At 34.6% G+C, this 16,574-nt stretch overlaps 2 protein-coding genes across 6 annotated transcripts in view; one reads left to right on the top strand and one right to left on the bottom strand.

Annotated features, from left to right (window-relative positions):
* The window catches only part of LSM11 (LSM11, U7 small nuclear RNA associated), a 110,327-nt gene that overhangs the window by 11,945 nt on the left and 81,808 nt on the right, over window positions 1-16,574 (bottom strand). The window lies entirely within an intron of this gene.
* The window catches only part of CLINT1 (clathrin interactor 1), a 58,174-nt gene that overhangs the window by 15,978 nt on the left and 25,622 nt on the right, over window positions 1-16,574 (top strand). For all 4 annotated transcript variants that reach the window (XM_081500521.1, XM_081500519.1, XM_081500520.1 and 1 more), the window contains exons 2-4: window positions 14,036-14,140; window positions 14,681-14,777; window positions 16,233-16,341. In XM_081500521.1, coding sequence (XP_081356647.1) covers window positions 14,036-14,140; window positions 14,681-14,777; window positions 16,233-16,341 — 311 coding nt within the window. The remainder of the gene's footprint in view (window positions 1-14,035; window positions 14,141-14,680; window positions 14,778-16,232; window positions 16,342-16,574) is intronic.

Below are 16,574 nucleotides of genomic sequence, written 5' to 3'. Positions count from 1 at the left end.
TGGGGATTCTGGGAGTGAACAGTTAGTCAGGTAAGAAAGTAAAGTTAAGTGTTAGTTGCTTAGTTGTATCTGACTCTTTGCAACCCCATTGACTGTAGCCCACAGGCTCCTCTTGTCCTTGAAATTATCTAGGCAGGAATACTAGAGTGAGTTACCATTCCCTTCTCCAGGGGATATGCCTGACCCAGGGATCGAACCTGCGTCTCCTGCATTGCAGGTGCCTTCTTTACCATTGAGCCACCAGGGAAACATGCTTAAATTTCAACTAGTAATACAGTATGATTATCTCATAAAGTAAATGAAACAGAAGTAGTGAGAAAAGGCTGGAGAGATAGTTGAGGACTACTATCAAAAGTTAATTAGGACTTTTTTAGTCAGAGGAAAGAAAATATTTAAGAATTATAATCCTTTTGTTCAGTTACTCAATAAATATTTACTAAACATCTGCTGTCACTAAACCTGTTCCAGGTACTGAGGTTCTTAAGTGAGAAAGACAAATTTGTGTCCTCTGGATGTTTTCAGTCTGGAAGGTGAGACAAGCAAGGAAACAAACATGCCCATTATATAGTGCCCCAGTTTTAGTTGTAGTTCAAGGTAATAGAAAGCACATACTGTTCTTTGCTATGTAGAGCATATAGGCAGTTCCCCAAAGTTGAAAGAAGATTTTTTGGAAGAAGTAACATTTAAGCTAAAATCTGATAAGGTGGGAATTAGATGGGGGGATGGGATGGATGGGCAGAGGATTTAAAAACCAAAAGAAAGTATGTGCAAAGACCTGTAGAGAATGGGAGTGGTGGGACTGAAGAAATAAATTGGTATCTCATATGAAGGATTGTGGACTTCATCTTGAAGGTAATAAGGAAATCTTTGCTGGATTTAAAATGGGAGGTCAAATAGATAGGATTTGTATTTTAGCAGGAGTTCACTTTGGCTCTAGCCTGTTGGGAGATAGATGGGAAGCAGACTAGTTACATGGTTGTTGGCAATAATTCCTGTGAGAATTGGTGGTCACCCTGGACTAAGGTAGTGGAGGTGCATGTGGGAGAAGTAGATGGACGTATTTGAGAGATACTTAGAAAATGGAGTTGAAAAGGCCTGGGAATGGATTGGATGCTGGCTAGAAGAGGGGAGAGAAGTAATCAACAGTGATGTTCAAACTGTAACCCTGGATGGAACTGTCCACTGTACAGGAGGAGGAAGATGTTTCAGGGGAAGATGGATTTAATGAGTTTGTGGTAAGCTAACATGACCAATGGAGAAGGCAATGGCACCTTACTCTAGTACTCTTGCCTGGAAAATCCCATGGACAGAGGAGTGTGGTAGGCTACAGTCCATGAGGTCGCTAAGAGTCGGACATGACTGAGCAACTTCACTTTCACTTTTCCCTTTCATGCACTGGAGAAGGAAATGGCAACCCACTCCAGTATTCTTGCCTGGAGAATCCCAGGGACGGCGGAGCCTGGTGGGCTGCCATCTTTGGGGTCGCACAGTCGGACACGACTAAAGTGACTTAGCAGCAGTAGCAGCAACATGACCAACACTAAACACTAGGAAGATGAATCTGTTTTGCTTTGGCGGATAAATGAAAGGATAATACACCTGAATTGGAGAGATTGTTAAATGCTTTTGTAGGAGTCTAGGCTGAAGGTGAGTACCTATATTTTTAATGCATAATGAACAGGTTTTGGAAATTAATAGGAAGTAGGCACTGTGGGAAGAGACTCCCAAAGATAACTCCAAACATCCCAACAACTGCACCCAAGCCTGCCCAGCTTTTATCATGTGCCCTGAGATCATGTATCAGGGTGAAAAATGGTGAAGCTGCCTCCGTGTTGCTACCTCTTAAAATACATAGAGACATTTTCTTGTTAAAAAGCAGCTCTAATTTGTAAGAACAGTCATTTTTCTCCACTCTTGGGACTATTGGGGTATCTCATATGGGGATTGATCCCTGTGAAAAATGTTAAGGTCTGCATGAGGTAGCCTAGAAAAGCAGCTACTAGTGTGAGAGTAAGGCCTGTGGGGAGAGATCATCCATCTCTTTTCCTGAGCTCTTTGCTGTGTTTCTTTTTGTTTACTTGTGCATTATAAAATATCGTAAAATATGCAGGAAATAAAGATATTTAACATATGGTTATTAAATGAAGATTAAGAAATTAAAAATTGAATCTAAAATAAAGTGAAAACTTTGGAGAGGTTGGAATAAAGTTTTAAACATTTTAAAAACCCAGTGCGGAAAGGGTTCAAAAAGAGTAAAACAGATGAGACTTAAAATAATATTGAGAGAATTCCCTGGCAGTCAAGTGGTTGCACTTGGTGTTTTCACTGCCACGATTTGATCCCTGGTCAGATAACTAAGATCCCTCAAGCTGCGTGATGTGGCCATATTAAAAAAAGAAAAAGAAAACTAACATTAACAGTAAAGATCAATCAAGGTTTTTTGTTTGTTTCTTTAAGAATGATAAAACTAAGTAAGAAGTAAAGCAAGGTAAAAGGCTGAAAGCCAACCAACAGTTTAAAAACATAAAAGGTTAAAGGAAAAGCTATTCATTAGGTTAAAAATAAGAAATAATAGAAAGTAAAAACAATGGGTAAGATAAAAGGCATCAGCTGACAATATTTTTAGCAGTTTGGGGAAAAAGGGCCATTTTTTAAAAATACATTGAAATGAGTTTCTTGGGACACTTACGAAATGTTCCAGGGAAAAGGTATGTTGTCCCCAAAGTTTTAGAAATGTTTAATATAGTCCCCTCTTGGAGACTCATAATGCACATGAGAATAGTAAAGTCTCCAAGAAGTGCTGCAGTAATAAAGTTGTCTTTGTTTTATGTAACATTTCCTAAACCTCACCATGGAACACATTTCTCACATAACACCTATTAATGTCTCCCAGAGTATTTTTCGCAAAACACTAGAGTACTGTTTCAGAAGAAAATAAAAACTGAAAATCTTAACAGTTACAGAGATACGTGTTAAAGGAAAAAAAAAAGTCAGCTGGAAATAGAAAATGGTTTTGGGTTGGGGCTTGCATTCATTCCTTGGGAACAGGCTCCTTTCGAGGCAGCAGTGTCCTTCAGGAGCCAAGGGGCCGAGAGTAACTTGATACATCTATCTTCTGGCCTTCTATCCATAGCTGTCCTTTCAGAAAGCTTTTATCTGTGCACACTGGGCATTGATACAACACACAGGCTGCTGAGCCAGGGGAGTGGAAGCCGATCCTCAACAGAATTAAATCAGCCCAGCTAGCGGGCAGTTCCCTAGCAAGTGTAAAGAAGTATATACAAGTACCATCTTTCTTCCCCCCCAGATTAGTTTTTTTTCATTGTATAAATGAAATTTTAAATGTGTGCCTCCACCCCAACACTTTTTATGGGCTTTTTTACTTTAGGCTTTGTCCACATGCACACGTGTTTTTATATAGTTGGTAGTAGTTAGTGTTCATAGAATTCTGTATTGTGAGAGCTTCTTTCTTACGGCCATGAAGGGAAGAATTTCCTAGTGGTGGCTGCCTCTGCCTGTTCTGTTGCTATGTTGTTCCAAGCACACTGCTGCAACATTTTGGGAGCAGCTTCTCATTCTGCTTTCCTGAACCACAGACAATAAAAGTCTTCCATTTGCCACCCTCCTCAAATCTTATTGCTGCCAGAGTGCCTCTCTGGAAATAATAACTTGTAGCATCATGGGACTAGCCTACGTTGGGAAAGCTTTTCTCTAATCTTGTCATCTGCAGTCCAGTTCGTGTTAGCAGCACTTGTGCTAGAGAGACATTAGAAGGGCTTCCATATAAATCACCAAGACCTGTGAATATCCAGACACTTCCTAGGATAATAGTTTGTGCGGTTACACAGGAAACCGAATGGAGAAACTGGTTGTTGTGGCTTTTCTAACATCCTTTGTTCAGGGAGACACCTCAGGGAATCAGTTACATGGACCTTGTTTTTGGCATTTTGAAAGCTTAAAATTCTACAACTTCCAGTATCTAAATTGTAGATATAAACTTCATGCTAAGAAAGTTTCTTTTTATAATAGCCTAAACATGTTTCGTTTTTCACATAATTTGCTTTTGGGATGTCTGACTCTAGTAGCTGATACAGATGAGTTAGTTTAGTAAATACAAAAAAATGTTAAAGACATTATCAGATGATATCAGATGACCACTACAGGAGAAATTGCTGCTTAATGTAAAATAAAACCCGAGCACATGGTTGGTGGTAGTGAGATTAAAGAGAATGAACTTCAAAATACAAACTCTATTTGTAAAATGGCTTGTATTGATACTTGTCCTGTCCCTTAGAGAAACTAATTTCCAGATGTTTGGCGATTTTTAAATAATAGTCATCCTGCCTTGAAGTGTAGTTATATCTTTGAATTCTTCATTTCAATGTGCCTACTGTGGGTCGATGGGCCGCCAGTTACCTTGATTGTAAAGTTCCACAACAATGAATAACATAGGTAAGTAATAAGTATTAATGCCAGTGTATTCTAAGGGGCCATATAAAGAGTATCTTCAAACTAAAAATGATAAATACTGGCAGAAAAATAACCACGTGTGCTAAATGCTTTACATGTCGTTCCATTTAATCTCAGTAATGCATAGGAACTACCTTTCAGATTAGGTAGCTGAGACACATAAGTGGTTGATTTGTCCAGGGATCAGAGATAAGATATGGGCCCTATTCATTTCTAATAAATTATTAGTCAAATACTATACATATTTTCTACAAAATAGCCATAAGAGATGAAGCAGATTGTGAAAATTAGTAATTGTACAGTGTTTTCCTCTAGTGTGGCCTTGTGTTTTGGACCAGTTCCTAGAGTCAGAGTCAAAGCCCAAGCCCGTTTTAATGTCTGAATATGGGCTGCCATCAAATGGATTATTTAATCTGGTGTTGCTGACCTCTGAAGCTGTATGGGAAGGGAAATAGTTTTATAGTTTCTTCCTCCTACAGGTCATAATTTAGTTGTGGACATCAGGATGTTTTTCTTGACTTATCGGATCCATATAGTTGTCCTTTGCACATCTGTTACATAAATTACTGAACTACTTCCTTGAAAAGTTGCCAGTTTGTCACACTAGTAGTGATCAAGGGGTGGTACATTTTGAAAAAAAGAATTAAATGACAGACTCTGAGGGGCAGAAATCCAACTACCATCCTAATTTAAGGGTTTTTTTTTTTTGATCAAGTCCTATATTTTTTTGAGGCATTGAAATAAAATTATATGTGGTTTCTAATGTGTTTCCCAAAAGACTTTATGTTGGACTATAAATATTTAATGATCTTTCGTATAAAATGAGGTATTTTAGTTACTGCTTCTGTTAAGTTTTTATCTTTCCAGTGATCAATTTATTTATACATTCTAGTCTGGTACAAAGTTTGCTCTTTGAAACTAAATTTGGAATGTTAGCTTCTTTAACGACTTTGCCCTTTCCTGACCTTGAATTCTGCATAAACTATAGAATAATGATTTTTCTGTGTTTTTCTTTTGCGGGAGGAGGAAATTCATAAGATTTATTATTTCTACTAGTTGCACGTTAGAACCACTTTACACTTAAATGATGAAAAAATCAGAAATCTCAGAAATATTAGATGTGGGTCTGGTTCGTTTTGGCTTATGCAAACTGATACTGAATCAATACTAGAAATTTTCATAGAATGCCCAGTAAATTTACTGAAGCAAGGAACCCAAGTTATTTTTTTTAACACACATTGTGAAATTGTGTGGCTTTGGAGTGCTGGTTTTGAGCTTGTAATCTTTAGATAAAGGTATCATTTGGAATACTGAAAATCTGTAATGGGTGTTTTTAGAGATTAAAAGAGGAAGTACGTTATAAATTGGTTAGTGTCAGTTACTGATAACAGTTCTTAGATTAATTTTTTTTGCATTACGTTTCCTACTGTTGTAACTGTTCTTTCTAAAGTACAGTAGAGTCTTGATAGATTTTTCTGTTCAGAGTTTTGAGTTTTTAAACTCTTCTTAAAGAGTATTTGTTAACAGGAAATAATGTTTAATTTTGTTATGATCCAAATCTGACTTGCATGTGTGGAAACTGGTCACATAGCTAAGTCAGTCACTGGTATCCATCTTGCAGCTCAGCTTTGTTGTGTTCCAACTCTCGGGCTGTGGTAACACCTTAGCTTTTTTGTGAAAAACGACTCACAGAAAGCCTGCATTCAGTATTAGTATTGAATGTGGCAGAGCCTTATAAAATTCACAGACAGAAAATAGAAGTTTTATACATATTTAAAGAGGAACACATTGGGTTTGGTGGTACCTTGGATTGATGACACAATCAAATCTATATGGAATAAGTAGAAGAAATTTATGGAACATGTTCTGCCCTGCAGAAGTTGCTTACCTAAGGAATATAATTTGGTTAATTTAAATATTGGTTATCTTGTATTGAGGAAGTATAATATGCAGAGGATACGTTAGTTCTTGACTGAATTTGGGAGATTGTCAAGAGTCTGCCTTTTTATACACAAAGGTCTTCAGTTTATCTTTCAACAATGTTAGGGGTTTATTTTACCTTCAAAGTAGTGCTTCATTTGTTCTCTGTTCGTTCTACTCCCCGCCCCACCCCGCCACTGCAATGAAAAATACTTCTATAGAAAATAGTTTTGTAGACTTTATCCTTCTACTTTATCTGTACGTAGTACAAATGCAGTGTAAATTTTGAGTTAAGATTACAAGAATATCAAGCTGTATCTGTCAACAGTGTTCAGTAATAGGAAAACACCACAGGTGATTAAAATTCTATAGTTCAGTTTTCCAACCCCATAATAATACTGGTCTGAACTGTTATTGAAATTGAAGGCCAGCATCATTCAGAATGCATCAAAGAATTTGGTAGTAGGATTGATGTGATAATAGCTTTTGATTAAACAAGAGTATATAGTCCTAATTTTCTTACAACTTAAAATAATTAGAATTTTAAAAAATATATCAGGGGTACTTTTCTATTAAAACTCCATATTCAGAAAACGAAGATGATGGCATCCGGCCCCATCACTTCATGGCAGTTAGATGGGGAAACAGTGGAAACTTTATTTTCTTGGGCTCCAAAATTACTGCAGATGGTGACTGCAGCCATGAAATTAAAAGATGCTTGCTCCTTGGAAAAACAGCTATGACAAACCTAGACAGCATATTTAAAAGCCAGAGATACTACTTTACCAACAAAGGTCCGTCTAGTCAAAGCTATGGTTTTTCCAGTAGTCACGTATGGATGTGAGAGTTGGGCCATAAAGAAGATTGAGCACCAAAGAATTGATGCTTTTGAACTGTGGTGTTGAGAAGACTCTTCAGAGTCCCTTGGACTGCAAGGAGATCAAACCAGTAAGTCCTACAGGAAATCAATCCTGAATGTTCATTGGAGGGACTGATGTTGAAGCTCAAACTCCAATACTTTGGCCACCTGATGGTGAAGAACTGACTCATTGGAAAAGACCCTGACGCTGGGAAAGATTGAAGGTAGGAGGAGAACGGGAAAACAGGATGAGATGGTTAGATGGCATCACCGACTCAACGAACATGAGTTTGAGCAAGCTCTGGGAGATAGTGAAGGACAAGGAAGCCTGGCATGCTGCAGTCCATGGGCTTGAGACACGACTGAGCGACTGAACAACAACTTTTCTATTACCTAGTAATATGTGGAGAGAGAACAATTAATATGGTGTTTTTGAACATTAATACATTTTCTGTGGTTTTAATGTCATATAGGCAGGCTGCTTGAATTTTGGACTTAGTTTTTCTGCCTGTGCCATATTTTTAAAATGTATTCAGTATCTGGCTATAGTATGATCTTCATGACTTGATCTTTAAGTATCCAGAATTATTTTAAAAGTTAGAAGCTTTAAAAATGATTATGGGACTCCCTTCCTCCTTCAATAAAACCTGGTAAATTGCTGTTTAATATTTATTTGGTTTTAATGTTTCTTGACTGTGAGAGCTAAAGAATGAGATATAATATTTCAGTGCCTTTTATTCTCGTTGATTATTTTTAAAAGTAGCAGGTTAAATATTTTAGCATTTTAATGTTCTCTTGAAAAGTGAAAAGGAAAACAGAAGGTACATAATCAGCATAGTCCTTTGTGTAACTGTCAGTACATTACATACTTATAAGTGGAAGTGGATTGATATAAGGTAATTTTTTTTTAAGTAGCTTGGTTATTCTTTTCTGAAATCTTGTTACTGCAGAAGCATGGTTAAGAGAGCCTCAGATTTTAGATGTCTTCAATCTCAGTTATTTCCTGTTTAAACTGATGTTTTCTTTACATTGCTTTTAAGACTATGTATAAGAGGGAGGTACATTGGTTTCCTCCTTTTCAAATGGTTAATTTGTATTTAATTTTAGTAAAACCAAAGGAAATGTAATTTCCGTGACCAAGAATATATTTTTTAAAATATTAATTCAGCATTTAGTTCTTTTTGTAGCATAACTTGTGATGTCAACTTACATATAAACTATATTAACTAGTAGACTTTTAGCTTAGGTGATATTATTAATTCTCTAATTTTACAGCATTATGGCATAATAGAAAATGGGCTACATTGAATTAGAATTCAAAACCCTAACAGTTTGGACATCTATTGCTATTTACTAGTCATTTCATCCTGAGTGTAAGTTTATTTAAACTTCTTTACTAAGGAGATGCTATTAAATATTTTTCCCTTTCTCCTCTCTCAAATTTTTAAATTACTTTTTGGTAGAGGGACTTTTGCTAGTAATGGCAGTGCTGAAGAGAAAGTGCAAGCATTGGGTTTGTTATTTTGTTTCTTCTGTAGTTTTCAATAGTTAACTTACTAGTTTTCTTATATGGAGGGAGTACTGTAGTTTTTTTCTTTGTTTTAGCATTGTAGCTATTTTATAACTAAGATGCTATGTAATCAAACATGATAATATTGGCTTTAGCAGCATTAATTCCCCTACTGAACCATTACTTGTGTTAGGACATTATTCATTGCTTTGTGTTTCATTTTCAAATCCAGAAAGGGCTTTTTTTTTTTTTTTTTAATGGGTAGCAAAATACCCAGCCAGGTAGATGAACCAATTTTCCCACCTCCTCTCCGCATTACTATACATTAAGATTTTTTGATAAAAATGGAAGTTATGTATTTGTTGAATTTAGGAGTACTAGACTTCTTGGTTGTTGATCATAAATTTGATACCATTCACAGAACTGTAGTAACATCTAGCTTGGTTTTAAAATATGAGTATTGAACCTATAATTGTTCAGCTTGCAAATAAGGGTAATGTGGTGAACACCATCATCCCCTGACGAAAAATGAATGTCACGTGGTCCATTATCTAGCTTTTAGAGCAAGTATTCTTAAAATTATTTCCCTGCTGTTTTGGTTAGAAACATTTTTAAAAAGGAACAGATTTTCCTGGCTTAAGTAACTTGTTACCGGAGAAAACTGTCTTTTTTCAGTGTTTATTTTAAGGGTGTGTTATTGTTTTTAATAAGTTTTTAAAAGATTAATATTTTAGAGGGAGCATGATAATTTTACCTATATCATAAAACTGTATTCTGAAATCTGTGGCATTAAGATTGAGAGATCACTTTTAAATATAGATTTTAATGTCTAGAATCATTCTTCCCTAATACAGGGTTTTTTAAGCAAGTTAATTTCAATATTAGGTACCTAAGTTGATCCCTGTGGTTTTACACAGGTAGCATTTGGTATACATATTTTAGTATATAGACATACATATGTGTAGTTACTAGTTTGCTGCAATTATTAGCCTGATAATAAGACATTCAGTTGAGTTCAGTTCAGTCACTCAGTCGGACATTGGAAGTACAAATAATACTCATTTGATCTACCATGATGCTTGTTTGCCTATTAATAGTTAAAATGTTGCTAATGATGATATAGTACTCATTTGTATTCTTAATGGCATTTTAATACTTTCCCCTTTGTTACAATATAATATTCATGGGGGAAATTTTGGAAAATACAGGAAAAAGAAAATAGTTTGAAGGGGAAAAAAAACCTATTATTTAAAACCATTACTTCGAATGCTGTTTGTCTCTTGTCTCTGCCTCTGTTTTTCTGACTCTCTTGTGTCTGTAAGTGTGGATGTTCATATGAAAAAACACAAATTGAAAACCATCTTAATAGAAAATACTGCTAAATATTTTCCCCTGAACTCAGAATGAATAGCCTTTATAATAACTTTGAAACAAAAAGTAGAAACTATTAAAAATATGGACCCATTTGATTCCTTTTTTTTTTTAATGTAAAATTAAAAAGCAGGCTAGGAAAAAGACTTCTTACTGCATCAGTTTCAATTTTCATTATCCTTTGTTAGCAGTCAGGACTGGACTATACCTATACTTTACCTTTTCTCTTGGTTTGTAGTTTTGTTTTAGCAAAGCATATTCTTGAATTTTTGACAGGAAAAAATACTGTAAGACTAAGTTTTTTCTCTGTTATTTTACTGATTATTCTTAAAGGACATTAGAAGAATCATAGACCATCTATAGGTCAAAACTCCATTTTAGCTTTTACTTTCAACCAATTTTGCCTCTAAAACCTGGACCAAAACTATTACTAAGTAAAATAACGATATTTTATCAGTAGTGACCAGTGAAATAAGCAGAAAATGGGGAATAAAGAGGAGGGCCAGAATGAACACTAATTATTTACAAATTGAATAATCAGACCTTAATTGAATATTGACATTGTTTATATAGCCATAGAAGCATATGTAGAGGACTTGAGGGTGTAACTTTTAGTAGTTGGCATTGAAAATCCAGTGATTGAGTGTAGTGCTGGGTTGTTCAGGGTTAAGTACTCCTTTTGGGGACTGGTATAGTCAGTCTTGTATCCTATTGCTGGGATATTATAATGAGCAAATGTGAAAGTGTGTAAGTGGTTTGATTTCAATTGTGGGTTTTATCCTTATAAAAAGCAGTAGTTCAGTATTGCTTTCAGGTAAAAATCTTCAGCACATGAGCAGCTTCTTATGTTCTTCACTCTGGTCATTCCTTGGTAATTTCCTGTAATTATGTTTGCAGAGCAGATCCTCAGCCTTTGTCTGAATTTTGTGTGTGTTTTAAAAAACTGATGGGAGATCCCCCTCTAGTGTCTGAATTATCCATTCTTAAAACATTTGTGCCAGTCATAAGAAGTTTTAGGAATTAAGCTAGCTGTGTTTTCCTTTCACATCTGGACATGATTTTTTTTTTTTTTTTAACTTCATTTATGGGAGAAAGCGGGGAGTTATTTCCCTTTCTTAAAAAGGTCGCTAGAATTATGGGCAGGGTGTGGATTGGGGGCAATAGAAAACATGGGACGGGAAGGATCAAAATGCTATTTCTACCTTTTTAGAAATAATTATTTTTAAATAACCTGGAATAAGGCCAAACTATACAGTGTTGTTTTGTTTTAGTTTACATTTGTTCCTGAATTAAATGCAGCTTTAAAATACTTCATTTTGGAATTCTTGATGCCATTAGATCTCATCCTGAGTGGTTTCAGTTTCTGGAGAGCAATGGTTTCATTGGAAAATGGTTTCAAAACAGAGCCTGATACTTTTCGTGGAGTTTTCTAACTTAGTTACTTTTTGTTACTGTTGTTGCCATATTTTTCCATATTGTAGCCATTTTATATTGTGAGTGTGTTCGTTCTAACGGCAAGTTGTCCTCTTACATAGTTCCCATTGTTTTTCAACCAAGGAAATAGGAGATTCTTAAGCTATTGGCTCTCTGCCACCTCTTCCTCTTAAACACACAGCGCTCAAACACACAGGCCTTCAGTTAAGGATCTTGTGAAGGGTTAGGGAAACAGGACCTTTCTCATTTGACCCATGGGCTTTTGTAACTTGAACAAGGAAAGTAGTGTTCTGAAAGCTGCAGCATTTATGAAGGCTCTTGTAAAAATATTTCATGTACATGGACTAGAGATTAACTCTTTTCATCTCGTTCTTCAACAAATTAAACAGTGCAAACAATTTCAAGTGCTTTCTTGGTCGTGAAATGCTTTGAATGAATTATAATCCTAATTACTGTTGTTCATTCCCACACTGCAGTTTGACACTATTAACTGCCTAACCTATGCATTCTTCAGCCAATAAGATAAACAAAAGCATTTTGAAATGTTATTTTGTGACATCTTAAATTGCAAATATGCCATTGGCTGCCTTGATTTTATTTTGGTTCCACTGTTAGCAAAAATTAGGAAAAAAGTTATCACTTTATATTTATACATAAAATTGCCAATAGAATGATTACTGGGTTTTTATAAAAATCCATTCATTAATAGTCTTAAATTTTAAAGATGCAATAGAGACCATGGATTTATTTTAGTACTAGGGAAGTAATTTGTATTTATGTTATCAAACCAGTGTAGCTTTAAGATTTGAAAGAAAGTAATAGAATTTCACTTTTCTACCTTAATAGAACTGAATTCTGAATGTAAACCTAGAAGCCAGGTTAGTTTTGTGATTTGGCAAGTCATTTATGCATAATGGTTTCTTTAAGATTTGAACTAATACTGTTTATTAATTGAAGTATTTGTAATAAATTTGAAGTTTATATGAGAGAGATTTGAGTGCCAGTTATTAACAAACCTTCCTTACTTAAAACATAGAACTTTTTTGATGACTGAAAGACCATATAACAAAAGTGGGGTAGATATAACCAATGTCATCGTCACATCATGTTTATCTGTTCAGTCGTGTCTGACTCTTTGTGATCCCATGGACTGTAGCCCACCAGGCCCCTCTGTCGTGGGAATCGTTTCTCCAAGGCAGGAATACTGGAGTGGGTAGCCATTCCCTTCTCCAGGGAATCTTCCCAACCCATGGATTGAACTAGAGTCTCCCGCATCATAGGCAGCTTCTTTACCATCTGAGCTATCAGGGAAGCCCATAACAGTTAGCAAATTCTCACTTTTTCACTATTGCTAAAACTCAATTTTAAGTGGATGATTTGAATTACCAAATTCACAGGCATGTTACAATAATTTTTTCTGTAATAATTGGAGCTGTCTATGTCAAATTAGCACTGCTACAGTATGTCACATTCTCAAAGTATTTATTCCTCAGAATGTCTTTGAATTCTTAAATCCATATAAGCATGAGAAATTCTTTTTTAACAACCAGATGTTTTGCCATCTCATATCTTAATTGTAAGGTGCCCTTTTCAAAGTTAGTTCTTCCTTATAAAAATATTACTTAATATTTTAAAATTCTAATACATGGTATACTATTTGATATGTTACTCTTTGAGGTAGTAAATAGTATTCTTCCTTATTCCCATTTTTATGTTTAAGGAAACAGTAAGAGAGGTAAAATAATTTAGCTAAAGATCACAAAGTAATTGTAGTCAGATCTCTCTGACTCCTAGAACCCATGTTTTGAACCACTGATGAAGTCTTAAGTGAAAGTTAATTACATTGTCATTCAATCTTCTGATGGAATATTATGTAGCCATTAAAAGTAAGGGTTACAGTGACATAGTATATAGTGATATAGAAAATGTATGTGGTACAGTAAGTGAAAAAAGGCAAGGATTACAGTTAGAATTCATAGTGATTCTAGACATCTTTAATGTTATATTTGATTTTTTATTGTGTTTTAATTTAAGTACAGTATAAAAAATATTCAGCTTCTATATAATTTTGCTCATTAACTTAAAGAATTTCTGTAAACAGGGAACCTAAGACTGAATGTAAACCAGGTCTGGTCAGCAAACTGACAAGTTAGTTTTATAATAGACTTTAGCATGTTCAATTTCCTTTTTAATTTGACGTAAAGCCATTTTTTACTGGACTTAGGCCAGCTCTAATGTAATGTCTCATCTGTATTCTTGAAGGCTAATGGAATGGTAAAATCTTCCTACAGATAACTTAAATGTGTTACAGAGTGTCCTAAGGGTAGCTTGTGCACAAAAGATGTGTTCTTTCCCACCCTGTAGAGGTATCTCATTAGGACACCCAGTAGCGTCATTATTAAGTTTTCATGTGTTTCTCAGTTTTGATGCTAATCTTTGTGCGTATGTGCGTGCATTTTTTTTGTCTTCAGCACCAATGTGGTTATGAATTATTCAGAGATCGAGTCTAAGGTTCGAGAAGCAACGAATGACGATCCTTGGGGACCTTCTGGGCAACTCATGGGAGAGATTGCCAAGTAAGTGATAATTTGACTCAGCAGTGCAGAAAGAATGCAACTATGTTTACCCAGAAATGTGAAATTTGCTTTCAGTTTTAAACTGTTCAGCTGCCAGATATAATAAATTTTGCATATAATCGTTCAGATATCAGTGCAGGAAATTTTATGAGGATCCATTTCTCCTAAATATTAGCTCAATAAAGGAAAACAAAATTTTTCTTTTTCAGTGATGTTTAGAGACTTTCTGTAGCTTAACTATGTAAAATTTTGACAAATGCATATAAGATGACTTAAAACTAGGAAAATTTTTTCCTGACAAACATTTGGCTGACTATGCCACTGAATGAAGGGCTTATGAAATATGATATTAATTAGTGGGATTTACATGCTAGATACTATATAAAATAGACATTTTTAAGGTACCATATCTAATTTTTTTTTGAATTAAGTTTATTTTTTAAAGCTCTTTAGGAAAATACAGTAATTTAGAACAAGCCTGCCATCTACTGTCAAAATCAACATACTGCAAACTCTTGAGGAAAACTTTTCTTTTTTCAGGGCTACCTTTATGTATGAACAATTTCCAGAACTTATGAACATGCTTTGGTCACGAATGTTAAAAGACAACAAAAAAAATTGGAGAAGAGTTTATAAGGTATGGGTATTAGTCTGTATTTATTACTTGACATGTAAAAGACATGAAATTTTAAAGTGTACATACATAAGTGATTATGATGGACATTGAGTACTAGAATGGAATATTCTAAAACAGATAAAAAATTGATTTGCTATTTGAGTTGTGGTTTTTAGTCACTATAAACAGCTATTCATATATTTGTGCATTTCGAAAGTAATGAATCTATAGTAGTATCTATGTTTAGTGTTTGAACATTTAAGATAAAAATGACCCTCTAATATCATTTGTCATCTCTACATAAAAATTTGCCAGTAGTATTACAGTATTGTGCACCAGAAATGTGTTATTTTTAAATATAATAAATTCTAAATCATTAAAATTCTAACATTTTAAAACTTGCAGATATGTACTCTTCTGTTAGATTCCTTTCATTTAATTCTGATCTCATCATATAGTATAGAATTCTAAACAAGATAGTAATCGGTTCTCCTACCTCCACTATATTTTCTTGCTGCTTGGAAATTTTTATGCTTTCCAAAATGTCATTATAATATTCATATATGAAACTTTAAAAGTAACATTTCTGGCTTTTAGCGTTGAAAATTAGTGGCTTTATTTAGTTCCATGTTTTTGATGTTGTTTGTTTCTGAAAACATTTACTGTCATTTCTTTAGCTTGTATAGTAGTAGTGATGAAATAGTTTAAATTCCTATAAATTAATTTTTTATAATTAGACGGTTTTGTTTTAGTAATTCTAGAGTAAGCTGCTTTTTTAAAGAATAAATTCCTGATCAGATGAGGGTTTTTTGTCCCTCAATTCTCCAGCCTAACTAGATTTTCATAGGTCTAATCATCTTTATGTGAGGTTTGTTCCAAACAAAGTTCAGAATTAATAATTCATTGATTTTTAGTGCATTCACAAAATTGTGCATTGTTACTACTGTCTAAATCAGAACATTTTTTCATCACCTCAAAAAGAAATTCTTAATGTTTTTTTCTCATATTTGTTGGCAGCAAGTTTTTTAAAAGCCACATCACAAACCTCCCAAGTTAAATTTTATCTGGGAAAAGTGCTGTGAGATCATACAATAACCAAATAATTATTTTCTTTAAACTAATGTTTCTAACAGTAAAGCTGAATCAGCTTTCTAAAAACTTAGTGTTCATTTATATCATTCATTCAGATATTTCCTAACATCTAATTTTTTTTAATCTTTTGACACATGTATCCAGTGGACAGTTTATAATTATTTATTATGCTTGGTGTAAGAGGTACTCTAAAATTGAAAATACAAGGTTTTAAATGTACTTAAAGTCTAATGTATGGTAAAGAATGCCCTCCCCCCCTCCACCACACACACATACACACACAGATTACTTATTTGCTGTTAGATTTTATTTTTTTTAAGCTATTTACCAGAGCTCTACCAGAATTTATTTCATTAAATCGTTTGGTGCTTTGTATTTTTACAGTCATTGCTGCTCCTAGCTTACCTCATAAGGAATGGATCAGAGCGTGTTGTTACAAGTGCCAGAGAACACATTTATGATTTGCGATCCCTGGAAAATTACCACTTTGTAGGTGAGCAATAGAAAAACCTTATAAGCAAATTAAAACAGTAGTTGGAGTTGTCAGTCACCTGAACCAGCTTAGAAGCTTCTCTGCTCTAATTAGAATGTGACTGTTGCTGGTTGTGTGACGAGTGCAGAATCCAAGACGTGGGGCCCTAGAGTATTAATTAGTGAAGACAAGAACTTGCAGAAAAGACTGGCTAATAACAACAGAACCAACACAACATGAGTGTTCGGGTTTAT

Source organism: Giraffa tippelskirchi, chromosome 6, assembly GCF_054371585.1.
Source record: "Giraffa tippelskirchi isolate mGirTip1 chromosome 6, T2T-mGirTip1v1.2.pri, whole genome shotgun sequence".
NCBI lineage: Eukaryota > Metazoa > Chordata > Mammalia > Artiodactyla > Giraffidae > Giraffa > Giraffa tippelskirchi.
Note: the sequence above shows the minus strand (reverse complement) of the source record. Positions and strands in the feature narration are given on the sequence as shown.